Below are 14,192 nucleotides of genomic sequence, written 5' to 3'. Positions count from 1 at the left end.
TGTATTTGTATGTGTGTGTGTGTGTGTGTGTGTGTGTGTGTGTGTGTGAGAGAGAGAGAGAGAGAGTGAGAGAGAGAAAAGCTATGTCTGAGTATGTGTGTGTGTGTGTGTGTGTGTGTGTGTGTGTGTGTGTGTGTGTGTGTGTGTGTGTTTGAGAGAAAGAAAGAAGGAGAGAGAGTTAAGCCTGTATGTTTCTGAATCTCTCATATCTGAGTGAATATCAAAACACCATCCTCCCCTTTGTTTTTGTCCCCCCCCCCTGCATTAGGCAGTTCAGTGGCCTCTCTTATACTGTTGCTTTCACCTGCCAGAGAGCATTTAAGTTTATAACTGTACCCACAAAACCTCACTGGTGCTTTCATTTTCAAAGAACAAGGGCTCAGAGACCGTCTGTGCGTGTCCTGACAAAAGATTAGTCACAGGTACTACAGTACCACCATCTTGAGTACCCAGACATTAGGCTCTACATCTACTATGGTTTATGCATTTCACACCTGGCCTGCCAAGCATACTGTCACATATCTCAGTCCCCAAAGCATTCCACTACAAATCAAAAAGGCTAGTTTCATAATGAGCATACTTTAAAATGATGTTAGATGGTAGGATATGTCATCAGATAAAATTGTAGAAGTAGAATGTTGTTGCCAGCAAGTGCAAGTTGGCGTGCTAAGTGATGGATGACTCATTTCGAGTTGTATTTGTCTCAGTATGGATGATTTTGCAAGAGGCAGAAACGTCAAGCGAGAAGAAACGACAAAAACATCTTCTGCAACGGTTGTCACGCCACATGCAGCAAGGATATCCTGAGTGATGTTTTTCCCAATGTGTTTGTGTAAATTGAGTAATGAAAATATGCAGTGTGATATAATTTCAAAGGAAAATAATTATATTTAATATTCCTATTATTCAGTAATAACTGGTAGTGTCTCAGATACAAACTTGTAGATGATTGCTATTACTCAAATCAAATTAGTTGAATGTTTTGATAATTTTGCTGCGTATTTGAAACTAACTTCACCAACTAACTCAAAGACTAACTTGACGTCCTTTTTAAAAAAAAAGAAGTTCCTGCTTAGTCATGTGACTTCCTCTGTGCTTCACAACGAAGAGAGAAACAAAGGCTTCTGTTCACACTGAGCTGTCAGTCTTGTTTCGACACACATCTGATCTGATCCGGAGTCAGAGGAAGGACTGGAGGATTTCCACTTTGACCCACCAGCAGTCTCCTAGGCCGTACGCACGCACAGCACCGTCCAGCACTGTCCAGAAGATGTTACGGCGAAAGCCCTCCAATGCCTCGGAGAAGGAGCAGGTGCCGGGCCAAAAAAAGAAGGTATGTGTGTGTGTGTGTGTGTGTGTGTGTGTGTGTGTGTGTGTGAGTGTGTGTGTGTGTGTGTGTGTGTGTGTGTGTGTGTGTGTGTGTGTGTGTGTGTGTGTGTGTGTGTGTGTGTGTGTGTGTGTGTGTGTGTGTGTGTGTGTTGTGTGTGTGTGTGTGTGTGTGTGTGTGTCTGTCGCTGTGTGTAAGCTATAGTCTATCTGTTGACCGAAAGCTGGTTGTGTTGCCTGATTGACATAGTGTTTTGCCATGGGATGTGTTAATGAAGGGTACAATCCCATTCCAACAGTGAAGGCTGTTCCTGCTCTGAGTTAAATAAGATGTTAATGTGTATGAGTGTGTGATGCCCATTAAAGTGAGTTTTACATTAAACGTTTGGGCCACTGTCACAGGACATCTGAGGCTGTTTTGCCAGGTGACCTTGGATGAAGATGGCAGAACACTACAGATAGGCTACTGGTGTGCTAACCGTTAAGATTATTTTTTGTTTGTTTGGTTGTTTTTTTTTTTTTTTTTTAATTTATAATCTGCAGCATGTATATAAAGAGGATTTTGTCCCTCAATTTACTGTTGATATAACAGAAACAGGTCACAGAGAAACAAGATTGACTTTTCTCATAAGGGCTCCAGGAGTCAGACATGTACAGTACCCTGCAGGATGCTTAGTGTGAGTGTGAGCAATATAAACCGGCACTGTGCTCATCTGCCACAACAACAGGATGTGTGAGGTTGACTAGACCACAGCTCTTTTAGGATGGCATATTTTTTGCTCTACAGAACTACATGCATATGACATACATTCTAAAGGCTTAAAAATGGCCCGACTTTTATCTTCCCTTAACAACTATAGATAATATATATATATATATATATATATATTTTAATGTCCTGGTTGCCTACTTGAGTCATTTGGCAACAACAGTAGTGAGAGTGGATTAGATGGAAACTTATCCATGGATGGCTGATTCGGTGGATGATAGACAAGCGCTGTTTCCTGTGTAAATGAGTAGTCTGGCCTTGACGCACAAACCCTGCACCTTGCAACATCGATGAGAAGGCCAGGGGACACAACCTTTACGCCTGCCGATTGAGTCAAACCGAGGTTTCTTCACGGACCGTCATGAGCTGGTACTAGTGGTTCAACCTCCTCCTACACAGCTCACCACTGACCTTCTTTTCCATTGGATACTTGACTTTTGTGTCTTAACCAGATGTTGTAACAAGTCTTCTAGAGTTGACTAAGTAAGACTGAGGAATGATTCTAGACCATAATAGTCAATTAAATTGTGCATGTTTTGTGGAAGGGAGGGGGGGAAACAACAGTGGCATGTAAGTGCATCTAGTTGAAGTTAGAAATAATAATTGAGAAAGATGATGTAATTCCTCTGTAACTCTGAATAGTGGTGCAATGTTCAATTCAACCCAGATCTCATCACAGGAGTGTTCAGTTTGAGATGCCCTCCCACAGCACTGTTTCCTTGGTGACGATGGATCATTGTTCCTTGTTTGTTCCCCCAGCTTCTGTGTCATGTCAGTAAATTTCTTTGACAATAATAACACTGGATACTTGTAGAGCCAAAATGTTCCAGTAGGCCTAAAAAAAAAGACAAACAGTATACACACTGACTGTGACGGCAAGTAGACATTTTTTAATGGTGGACCTAAATCTCTTTTTGAAAATACACTTGTACTTACAGTACATACAGGGTGGAGTCATGCTGCTTACACTTCTTGTGTCTGCTCATATTTATGATTGTTTAAGTGTGTTTGCTGCTGTTGCATTCAACTCATGTGACATGTGAGCCATACTGTACATATGTTTGGTTAACATTAACAGCAATGAGATGTTAGCAGGGCCATGATAGTACACACACTAAATTGGCCAGATGTACCAGATAGATTATTAGCATCCCCTCAGATAAATAGAGTTTGTGCTGTGCTGTATTTTACTCTAGTTAAACCACATGAGCGGAACTTCGATTTCACCAGCTAAGGTCGGTTAAGAGCAGCTAAATTTGATTCATGGAAATCTATGTCAGTTTTCTGATGAAAAAGTGATGAAACTTAGTGTGAAGGGCACTTCCTGCATCCTGCCACCAGACCTAGTTTACTGTTTTTTTGGCAGCGTGTCAGATAAGTTGGTGCTTTCCTCTGTGTTACTCAGCCTGAATTGCTGACGTTTATCTCAGCTCATCTCACTTACATGAAACATAATGAAAGCACCTTACTCGCTTATTTTTGCACAAGCCCTCAAATCACTTTACGCAATCAACTGCTTGAGGTCTTGACACAGACAATCTCTAATGTCGGTGGCTTCTGCGCGACAGTTGGCCCTGAGTCTCCTGTTTCCTGTTGTTAAGGCCTCTTGGAAGAGTGAAGAGCAACGATAAAAGAAAAAAAAGAGAGAAAGAGTAACAGACACAAGGTAATGCAATGCCCCAGCACTTAGAGGTCCCACTCCAATCACAACCATGAGTTTGGTTGTGAGTTTCTGGAGTCGGGCCATCGTATGGTATCAGCTATCTATCTGTCTATCTATTACAGACAGCTGCCATGAGTGTAGTAGCCTACTGTTCTCTGAGATCCCACCCAGCACTCCGCAACAGCATTGCTTCAGTGTGTTCGTTGTTGTGGTGTGTCAGATGTTTGTTGTGTTGTTTGTTTGCATGCCTGTGTGTTGAGACGCAGACCATTACTTTACCGCAGTAGTGTTTTAATGGTTTCTTGTCAGTGGAGTCACCCCCGCAATCTGACTCGATAAATTACTGCGCTGCTGCGGCTGGGCTGTCACTGCTGGCTTAGTCATGAGCCTTTTGAGAAGCAGCAAGCTATCACTGCATCCTGTAGATCTCTCTCTCTGTCTCCATCTCTCTCTCTTTCTCTCTCTTTCTCTCTCTCTCTCTCTCTCCCTCTCCCTCTTCCTCTCTCTCTCTCTCTCTCTCTTTTCTCTTTTCTCTCTCTTTTTGACTGGCAATAAAGGAAACTCTAAAGTCAAGTCTCTTGCTCTCTCTCTCTCTCTCTCTTTCTCTCTCTCTCCAAATGGCCCTCCCGGGATGTGAGTCATTATGGACAGTAAATATTGATCAGCGTACGCACTCAGAGTCCAATGGAAGCATTTAATGGCTAGCATTACAAGCATCTAGTGATATTGTTTTATCTAATACAGCGTGATGGACATTGATGCTTGCTGTGTAAAGATAAAGGTTGCTGTACACACAGCTGAATATCAGTTTATGATCATGTCTATCTTATGTTTATCTTAGGTTTCGGCCTATGCCCGAGCAGGGTCCTTATCGAACTCTCGCTCTGTTCATGAAGAGGTTTTTGTTTTATCTTCTGTTTTGATGGACTGCAAATAGTAATGGTTAATGAAGCTTGAGGCAGTAAACTTTTTTTTTCTGCAACTAAAAAGAAATTTGATTTCTTTGATTAAAGACAAAGGGATGTCCAAAAAAATCACACCAAGTATGATTGTTGCTCCTACGCCTATTAAACCGATGGGATTCATTGTAGATAATTGTAATCAATGTAGCATCATGAATGTTGACATTCCTTGATGTTTTGGTCAGTGCACACTGTAATCACCACATACACTGATTGCCCAATCTGCTCTCTCTCTCCTCTCTCTTCATGTCTTCTGTCTTCTCTCATACAGCTGACCCTGCAAAGGTCCAGCAGCTTCAAAGACTTCATGAAGCCCAAGCCGTCCTCTCCTGTGGTGGCAGACCCAGAAGCTATCCTGGATGAGACCGTAAGTGTCCTACAGAACCAGCTGCAATGACCCACACCACACCACTACACAGTGTTGGGAAGGTTACTTTAGAAATGTAATGTGTTACAGTTACAAGTTACTCTGATTAAAATGTAATAGTAGTGTAACTATTTGAATTACTTTTTCTGAGTAACGTAACTAATTACTTTTGATTACTTTTCCGATTTTTGAATGATATATATAGTCCCCAAATCCATGTGAAGATTTTGGCCTTGGTCTACAGGCTGCCGAGCAGTTCTGTACAAGCGCACAAGGCAGCAAGGGCATTCAATACATGAATTAGCATCACATTTTTTGTGAGAATAATATAATGATAATCATAACACGTTTACAGGCAGGCATGTAGGCCTACGCTGATGGAGCTGTAGACGTGATAGAGCCTATCAGAAGGTCCAGTATCAAACTATGGCTGTGGAGGGAAACAGTTCTTTTTACATACAATATTATTTGCAGTTTTGCTGACAATATTGAGATGTAATTCAAATTGTAATTTTGAAAATTTTCAAAAGTACCTGTAATTGAATTACATTTTTTTCTACAGTAACTGTAATATATTACTGTTACATTTATTTTGTAATTAAATTACGTAACTTAATTACATGTAATGCGTTACTCCCCAACACTGCCACTACATGACCATAATTATATATGTCCTATAATATAATAGGACAGTTAGTTCTGGGTTAGAGTTAGAGTCAGTCCTCATCTTGACAGTGGCATATTTCATGGACTTGACACTGAAAAACAAGTAAGATAAGCCACAACAAGTAGACACATTGAGTGGAGTCCAGTGTAGTGTATGTGGGTCTGAATTAGGGCTATTTACCTGTGCAAACATTGTCATAATAAAACACACTAAATGTCAGGCAGAACATAAAAATACATATATAGGAACTGCTCTGTGCTTCCTAAAAGAGCACAAACATGGAAGTGCTAGCAATGAGCCATAACAAAACTCAAACAGTGGACAGAAAGCATTTCCCATTGAAGTAAAACACCACAACAGCTCATGAAAAAAACTGTTGAAACAACCATTAACTGAGTTTGATAAGAAAAGACCTCATACACTGCTTGTAGGCCTACTGGTCTTTACAATATGTTGTATTAGGCAATATGCTCCTGCAACGCTATATGGGTTAGTGCAGTCAGTGTAGCAGTTGATGTAGTGCGTTTCCCTGTATGAGCTAACGATTACTGAGAAACCGCAGAAAGATCAGTCTTTTCATTTAGTGTGTCACAGTGCAGCAGTCACTAAATCCTCACTCTGATCCAAATCTGTCACACTGAACCATTTGTTTCACATCAATCATGCTCTTAAGGAACAGGCCATCATTTAAGAGTATTATGTGGACACTGGACAACATCAATCCTGAAGGCGAATGTCGTAAATAACATACAGTATGTAGCCTACGCTTGGCCAGAACAATGCTTTCACACACTTCAGCAACTTCTCAGAAGTGGCGGCCTGTGAGTAAGAAGGGTCTTCTCTGTCTGCTGTGGTTTCTCACGTGAGCCTCCACTGAATGCCCTGAGCCCACCTCTCGTCTCTCACGGTGCCTGTCAGCGTAGCGGCCTGAGGCTCGAGGAGCCCTAGTGACTCACGGTGTGGTGGCTATATAGCCTACAGTGGTGGTGGTGTCTACCTATGCAGTTCTGCATGTCAAAAGAAGATGAAGGTCAAAGCAAACCGAAGCGTCAGCCAGCAGATTAGAACATCTTACACACTGCACTTTTCGTGGGGATATCCCGCTCAGTATGTCAGGCGTGAGAAGGTGGATGAGACCGCAACGTGCGTGGAAACGGTTCGATTAGAGATCGAGAGCGGTGCAGAGGTGCGACCTGATGAGTCGATCGCGAGGCTGAACACATTTGCAGAAACGTCTTTTGTTGAACAGGAAGTCTGCGCTATTTCAAGTTAACACACCAGGCGGTTCAGTAATGTGGTGGCCGTGTGCTAGCAGTTAATCCGTATCATTTCCTGTGCCTATTAAAACATTAGCCTACTAATATGTTTATAACATATGTTGGTCGACAGTGTCGGGAACAAAGAGCGAATAGGAACCAGAAGTGCTCTTTAATGTTCACTTTTGGATTGCTGTAATTTGTATTGTAATTTGTATTTGTTACTGTTCTTCATCGCACCTCAGGCTTTTTGTCCATAACAAACACTTTTTTTGTTAAATGTCACCACTTGATTGAATGTCACCATACAGTATGTAGTATTCTCGTCTTTTTGGAACTGACTGAGTCAGAAGCCTGGAAAATAGCTCAAGAAACTGAAGCTTGTGCCTCCCAGTCCTGACTGAAAACATACTGACATAATGGTTGGATTCCATTTATGGTTGGCAGTATCAAGATTGTTGGATCACCTTGTTGAATTTCTGAAATGTATTTGCATGTCCCTGTCAGCCCCACTGATACGCTGGACAAGGCAAACTGCTAGTCTGAGTTGGCCAGAAGCACAATCCTATAATGATAATTGGTTCATTTGAAGTCTTACAGCAACAGCTTAATCAGCAGTGGCCTTGACACAGAGCACCGTGTTAAGACTTCATATGTGCGGTGGCGTTAGAGTGAAAGTTACACCTTTTCTCATTATATCACAGCTGTTGGTGTGTGTGTGCGTGTGTGTGTGCGTGTGTGTGTGTGTGTGTGTGTGTGTGTGTGTGTGTGTGTGTGCGTGCGTGCGTGCGTGTGTGTGAAACCTGTAAACCTATTTCCTGTCCTTTGTACATGCAAGAGTTCAGCGAGTTTAAACATTTCTGCTCATTTCCTACATAACAATCGCTATGTTCAAACAACTGTGCTGATTTCACCACGGCTCACCTGAACATAAAAAATCTAACAGAACCCAAGAATCTGTCCCCTCTCAACTAAAAATATATCCCACTGATGTATGACCACTGCCATTGTCATCTTGCAGGCTGAGGGGCCAGGCCATGAGGACACTGGAAAAAGCAAACCAGGGAAGTGGAGGAAAATCATCACCCGCACCATGACTCGCAAAACATCCAAGATGGTCCAGAAAGCTCTGGCAGAGGAAGGAGTGAGTGTCAGCCACCAGTTGGTCACATGCTGTGCCTGGTTGCTTGAAATGTTTGACCAGACAGTTGATCTGTATTTGTCGTGAATTGAGGCAATGGACCAAACTTTCATTCACTGATCCATGATCAAATCATTTAGCCACTTTCAAACAATAACAGATAACTGCATTGCACAATAAGTAACCAAGAGGTGGAGAGCTGTGCTTTCAAAAACATTGACAAGTCTGCCCCCTTGTGACCACTTTAGGCATTGCTGGTATATTCACTAGAGATGATGACCATCTCTTGGCTATGAAACTACAGAGATATTTTCCCACTGAGCATTCATTTTGTAGCATTTTGCTGTACTTTTGGGTTACAAACAAGCGTGACTGAAGTGTGTTGTGGTGTGTTCCACAGATGGACAGTGGGGAGGATGGGCCCGTGTCTCCAGCGTCCGGTGACTTCACTCCTGATCTGACTCCAGGACAACGCACCTCTGTCTGCTCCAACGGCTCTGGGGACACCCTGCACAGTCCGCTCTCTCGACAGATCTCAGGATGTACGCAAAGCCCTGCACTTAACACACACACACACACACACGCACAACACACACACACACACACACACACACACACACACACACACACACACACACACACACACACACACACACACACACACACGCACACACACACACACACACACACACACACACACACACACACACACACACACACACACACAGTCTGGGTCTGAGCATGCATATATTCCCATACTAACTCTCATTAGGTTGAAATCAGATCTTGATTAATGTGATGAGTGACATGCTCATATGCTGGGATTCATACTGACCATATGAGCTGGTGTGTCTTTCAGGTGGCGGGGACAGACAGAGTCTGGACAGCGGCTACAGCCAGCGAGACAGCATGAAGCTGGACGACGGCACGGCGGCCCCATACAACGGGCCCTTCTGTGGCAAAGCGCTCGTGCACACCGACTTCACCCCCAGCCCCTACGACTTTGAGTCCCTGAAACTGCAGGTGAGACCAGCTGACCTGAGGCCAGCTCATATCAGCCCGTGGGCCTCTCTCATTCGTCTGATCTAGATAAAGAATGATGGGGCGGCAACACTGATATCGTCTATCCAGTGTTCTTTATAGATCAGTGGGAATGAGCCTGGAGGACTTAGCATCGAGGAGAGAGGTTGAGAAGGATGTCTCTTGTGCACCTCAGAAAAGAGGTTTTCTTGTGAGGTTCAGAAAGGTCATGCAGGGAATAACTTAGGAAAAGAATATAATGTCCGCAACACTGCTGCTCCCGTTTAATGTGAAAAAGCAATGTTTCGACCCTACTGGTTCTTCATCAGGCAAAATTTGGATTTGTCTGATGAAGACCCAGTAGGGTCGAAACGTTGCTTTTTCACATTAAACGGGAGCAATTATCAGTGTTGCGGACATTACATTCCTTTCCTAAGCTACTCTCCATTTGTCCTGCACCTGCAAGGTGGGATGTGCACGCAGCTACTTTTTCTTGAACATGCAGGGAATAACACCATCAGAGGCTGTCTCCCCCTCCATTTCTGTTTCTGCTGACCGTGATCATTAAAAGCCACTGGCTTCATTTCATTGGGGGGAGCACATTTATTAACATGGCACAGACTTGAGACTTAGTTAGATATGCCAGCTCACCCTCAGTGGAGTTCAAGTCACAGCAGTGATTGAAGCAATTATGGTCCTGGTGACTCATAGGCCCTAAGTACTGCCGCCTACCAAACAGCAACTCTTGAATGTTGCCTACAGGAAAAAGAAAAAGAAACCTCCACTTTTTGTTCACTTCCAATGCAAGTCTTCTTAGGCAAATATCTGAATTCAGACTCTATGAAAAATCTCTATTTTATGTCATTAAAGGCATTATCTGATCTCATTAACTGTACAGTCAGATATACTGAATGCTGAATTTCTCTGCACCTTTTTCCCTTCCACAGAAAGGTGACATCATTCAGATCATTGAAAAGCCTCCAGTTGGCACTTGGACGGGCAAACTCAACACCAAAGTGGGCTCCTTCAAGTTCATCTACGTGACCGTCATGGCCGAGGAGATCGCTCCGGCCAAGAGGAAGCGGTTCTCCAGCCAGGACCGCCGCAACAAACCCAAACCCAAAACCCTGGAGGAAGTCCTGGACAAAATCGGCCTAACCGTAAGAGCCACTTCTGTAAACTCCTATTTGCACAGCATCTCGTTTCACCCAACACAAACACGTGGGAATCGTGGGAAAAGAAGTTGACAACCCAGAAGCGCATGCTCAAAACATGCCACTCTGATCTTCTCAGAAAATACCTGAGCCATAGCAACACAATGATTCTGTCAATGGGCTGAGATCTTAAAATGATAACCAGGTTCAACCGATCTCCATCCTCTCCAACTCCTTGTCTTTGTGTGCAGGACCTGGGCTCCCTGTTGTCCATGCAGGGCTTCACGTCTCTGGAGGACTTTGGCAGTCTGAAGGAGTCCCACCTGAATGAGCTGAACATCACTGACCCCGAGCACCGCACCAAGATACTGACCGCCGTGGAGATGTTGCACGATTGTGAGTTCCAAACTCCTTAATAATATTAATAATAATAAATAGGTAGAAAATAAATTATAATACAATTACTATTATTATTACTATTACTGTTCTCATATGCATGTATCATTTTAACCCTTGTAATCCTAACAGTCCTTTAAATTGAAGTCTGATTATTTTTTATTGACGCATATCAAGACATGTTTTTAAAATTCGAAACCATGTGCTTATGGGGACTCTGTTTTCTCTCTCAGATGATGGTGAGTCTGATGTGGAGGAAGAGGAAAAGACAGAGGAGAAGCCTGAGGTTCCACGGGACTCTGGGTGTTTCGAGAGCACCGAGAACCTGGAGAACGGACGTGAAGAGCCGGAGACAGAACCGCAGGCTGAATCGGCTCCAGATGTGGAGAAGGAGCAGGAGAACGAGCTCGAGGACGTGGAGGAGCAACTGCAAGACCTGGCCCTGGAGGGTTCCTGAACAGCAGAACCTTCACACCAGGAGAACCTGCAGAACCTTCGACTGGAACCCTCTGGGAATATTCAGCAATTTTCCTGTGGGAAAAAGGCATTGCTTGTCATGAGAAGCACGTCAGAGTGCAACGTGAGCCGAGATGATGTTCCCATGAACAATGAAAACTGAGATTTCTACTCATACTTTGCTCATTTGTACATTCGCAAGTTTTATGCAAAGCTTTGATACTTTGAGCACGGTGGATTTGAATGAACATGAAACATGAAAGTATGGATGTGTATGAATTATGTGCTTTACTCTAAACTCTGAGCATTTCTTTGTCTGTCTGATATACATGTATATACTGTATGCCCATTGTTATAGGTACTCTCTCTTCATCCATTTTAAAGTAATGTGGCTATACTGGATACTGCCCTAAATCTGTGACTGTGCTATTGTTTTATTGGGGGGCAAAAATTGCCTTTTTTTGTTTTAATTTGTTGTTATTTTTTTCCTACTGTTTTATTGCAGTGGTGTATTGTTTGACTTTAGTCTACATTTTACATTACTTAAAATGGACTGTTTGATATTGAATGTGAGTTCAGAAAATTGTTACAGGAGTATTGCACCTGTTTTGTTTACCTTTCTCTGCTTCCCATGCTATAAAGTGTAGCACTCTGTACAAAGCTGAATATCAACTTCAATAATCAATGATGTGTCATACAGTATGGTTTGTTGACTGCAAGGTGTGTGAGGTGCACTGTAGGTGTCATTTTGTTTCAAGTGGATGTAAGTTTCCAGTTTCAGAGGTTGGGAAAAATAATGATTGTAACTAACTGGATTTTCTTTACGCTGGCTGGAATAATATTGTTGAATAAAAAAAACATAAAAAATCTACCAGGTCATCTGCGAGCAATTTATACACACCTCTGAAAACCCGGTGAAAACTCAGTGAACTCGGAGTAATAAGACAATATATAATTTAATGAACATACACACCAATGTATCCATCATGTAAAAAGAAGTGAAGGATATAGGGGAATTTACATAAATCACAGTGATAATACAAAGTAAAGTGAACATAAACAGAGTCCATTTGTGATACATTTGTAATGTATTTATATATACTGTATAATGTACCGTATAGATTGAGACCAGGCTGTTTAAAAACCTTACATCTGGTCTGTATTTAGGTATTAACATCAAACACGCATAAACTCCAAACATGAACGCACCACCCCAGGTGAAAATCAGAATTTCCTGAAAGCTAACACCAACAGACAGTACGGACATGTACTGACATAATCTCCTTTTCCATGTCAGTTACCTCAACTCTTTTCACTTGATTTTTAAAGGGTCCATCAGAATAGCAATAAAACACCAATGAAAGTCCACGATGTCGCTCAGTGTCTCTCTGATAGTGTGAACCTCTGTTGATACTCAAGCAAACAACCATACAATGCCTTTAGTCAATATACACACAGGTTTAGATGTTGACCTTACACATTACTCATATTTGTGCAGTGTGGAGTCAGGCAGACGACAGGTTGTATTTGGTCTGTACTGATCAAATAAATAAAATGTAAAGAAATGTTACCAGAGTGCATGCTTTTACCCATGTCGTTCATGTAAATCCTGATTTAGACAAAAAAAAACGATTAGCCAAGATTAAGAGTCATCAACCATGATTCATGACATCTAATTCTCCAAATCCATTTCCTGCTTGCTGACAGGTTAAGAAGAACACACATCTGTCACTTCTTGATAAATAAGTTTAAATTGAGGTCTGATAATCAAATGAAAATCTAAATCTACAGTTTACCACTGTTCACTATCAGATATTTTACAATCAGATTATTTTAATAAATGTGTTTTTGTTTACTGTGAAGGCCAGGATTGTAGCTACAATGAGGAAAAACTGCAGCAAAAGAGAAGCAATGTTGTTTCTTGCTAAATGTAACCATAAACCTATTATTCTCCTCTAGTGAGTTATCAAGAGCATGTTATCACCCAAGGAAATAATTCCGAGATCAGGCCTTTAAACATTTCAACACCTTGGACATTCATGATCATCTGGATGTCATAACTTAGGGAAACCGGGAGTAACAGTATGAAGTGCATTATGCCCCTTATCACAGTATACAGTCTTCACTCTCCGCACGCCTTCACAGAACACCACAGTCTGACATCATACCAAGTATACCAGAGCTGAAACACACCTCAGCAAGGCAAATTCTGGAAGCATTCAGTGAATGGCCAACCTCCTGATGAAAGATCTACTCTTGGGATCAACGTAAACCTCACGATAACGTACAGGGGGATAAATAAACATTTCTTCTGCAGACGACTGGGGAACGTGAGAAACCACTCTGCCATCAACCGAGCCACTCAGCCGTCAACCCAACCACTTGGTCGTCAAGCCAACTAACGTGCCGCCGCGCCGGCAACCAATCAGGCCCAGGTTGTGACACTTGTGCTCCACGCGTGGGGGCCATTGGCCCCTCCCCTCTAATGGCGGCGCGGGTGGACAGATGTTGAACGTAGCAACACCTACAGTCTGAACTCCCCCAGACACACTCAAGCGTAATAATACTGATTCAGCGCCTGCTTTCACAGCTCATTTACTTCATCCATAAAAGACCACACAGAGAAAGAGAAAGAGAGAGAGGAAAAAATAACAAAGAGAGAGAGAGAGAAGGCAAGAGAAACAAAGAGAGAGAGAGAGAGAGAGAGTAGCATGCGATTCGTTTCTTGACACAAGCAAGAAATAAAGAAACTAAAGGCTACACAATTATGCCATCACTATCTCATTCTTTCACATACTGTACCACATATCTAAAGAATGGAAAACAATACTTTTTCTTCTGGGGGCTGAAAAAAGACCAACTTGCGTCCTCAAAAGGCTGGGACTTGCTCAAAAGTACACATTGTAACACAGCCAGACGGCAGCAACTAAGGGGGACAAGTAGACACAACTGCTCTAGTCACACTATGCCATTACAGCCTTCACACTTTGCAAACGAACACTGCTCCAACATCTT

The 14,192-nt window shown here is 42.5% G+C and overlaps 1 protein-coding gene across 1 annotated transcript; it reads left to right on the top strand.

The window, feature by feature from the left end:
* Nucleotides 1-1,128: 1,128 nt before the first annotated feature.
* On the top strand, nucleotides 1,129-12,048 carry sash3 (SAM and SH3 domain containing 3). The gene is made up of 8 exons (XM_062524137.1): nucleotides 1,129-1,333; nucleotides 4,992-5,087; nucleotides 8,032-8,154; nucleotides 8,552-8,693; nucleotides 9,011-9,174; nucleotides 10,119-10,331; nucleotides 10,577-10,721; nucleotides 10,955-12,048. The coding sequence occupies exons 1-8, from the start codon at nucleotides 1,271-1,273 to the stop codon at nucleotides 11,176-11,178; spliced, it is 1,170 nt and encodes a 389-aa protein (XP_062380121.1). The 5' UTR covers nucleotides 1,129-1,270; the 3' UTR covers nucleotides 11,179-12,048.
* The last annotated feature ends 2,144 nt before the right edge of the window (nucleotides 12,049-14,192 follow it).

This window comes from Sardina pilchardus, chromosome 21 (genome assembly GCF_963854185.1).
Source record: "Sardina pilchardus chromosome 21, fSarPil1.1, whole genome shotgun sequence".
NCBI lineage: Eukaryota > Metazoa > Chordata > Actinopteri > Clupeiformes > Clupeidae > Sardina > Sardina pilchardus.
Note: the sequence above shows the minus strand (reverse complement) of the source record. Positions and strands in the feature narration are given on the sequence as shown.

Excerpts from the sequence above, each read along its gene's own strand:
- sash3 (XM_062524137.1), top strand. The coding sequence starts at position 1,271 with ATGTTACGGCGAAAGCCCTCCAATGCCTCGGAGAAGGAGCAGGTGCCG. Across the intron at positions 1,334-4,991 it reads TGCCGGGCCAAAAAAAGAAG|CTGACCCTGCAAAGGTCCAG; the intron begins GTATGTGTGTGT and ends TCTCTCATACAG. Across the intron at positions 5,088-8,031 it reads AAGCTATCCTGGATGAGACC|GCTGAGGGGCCAGGCCATGA; the intron begins GTAAGTGTCCTA and ends GTCATCTTGCAG.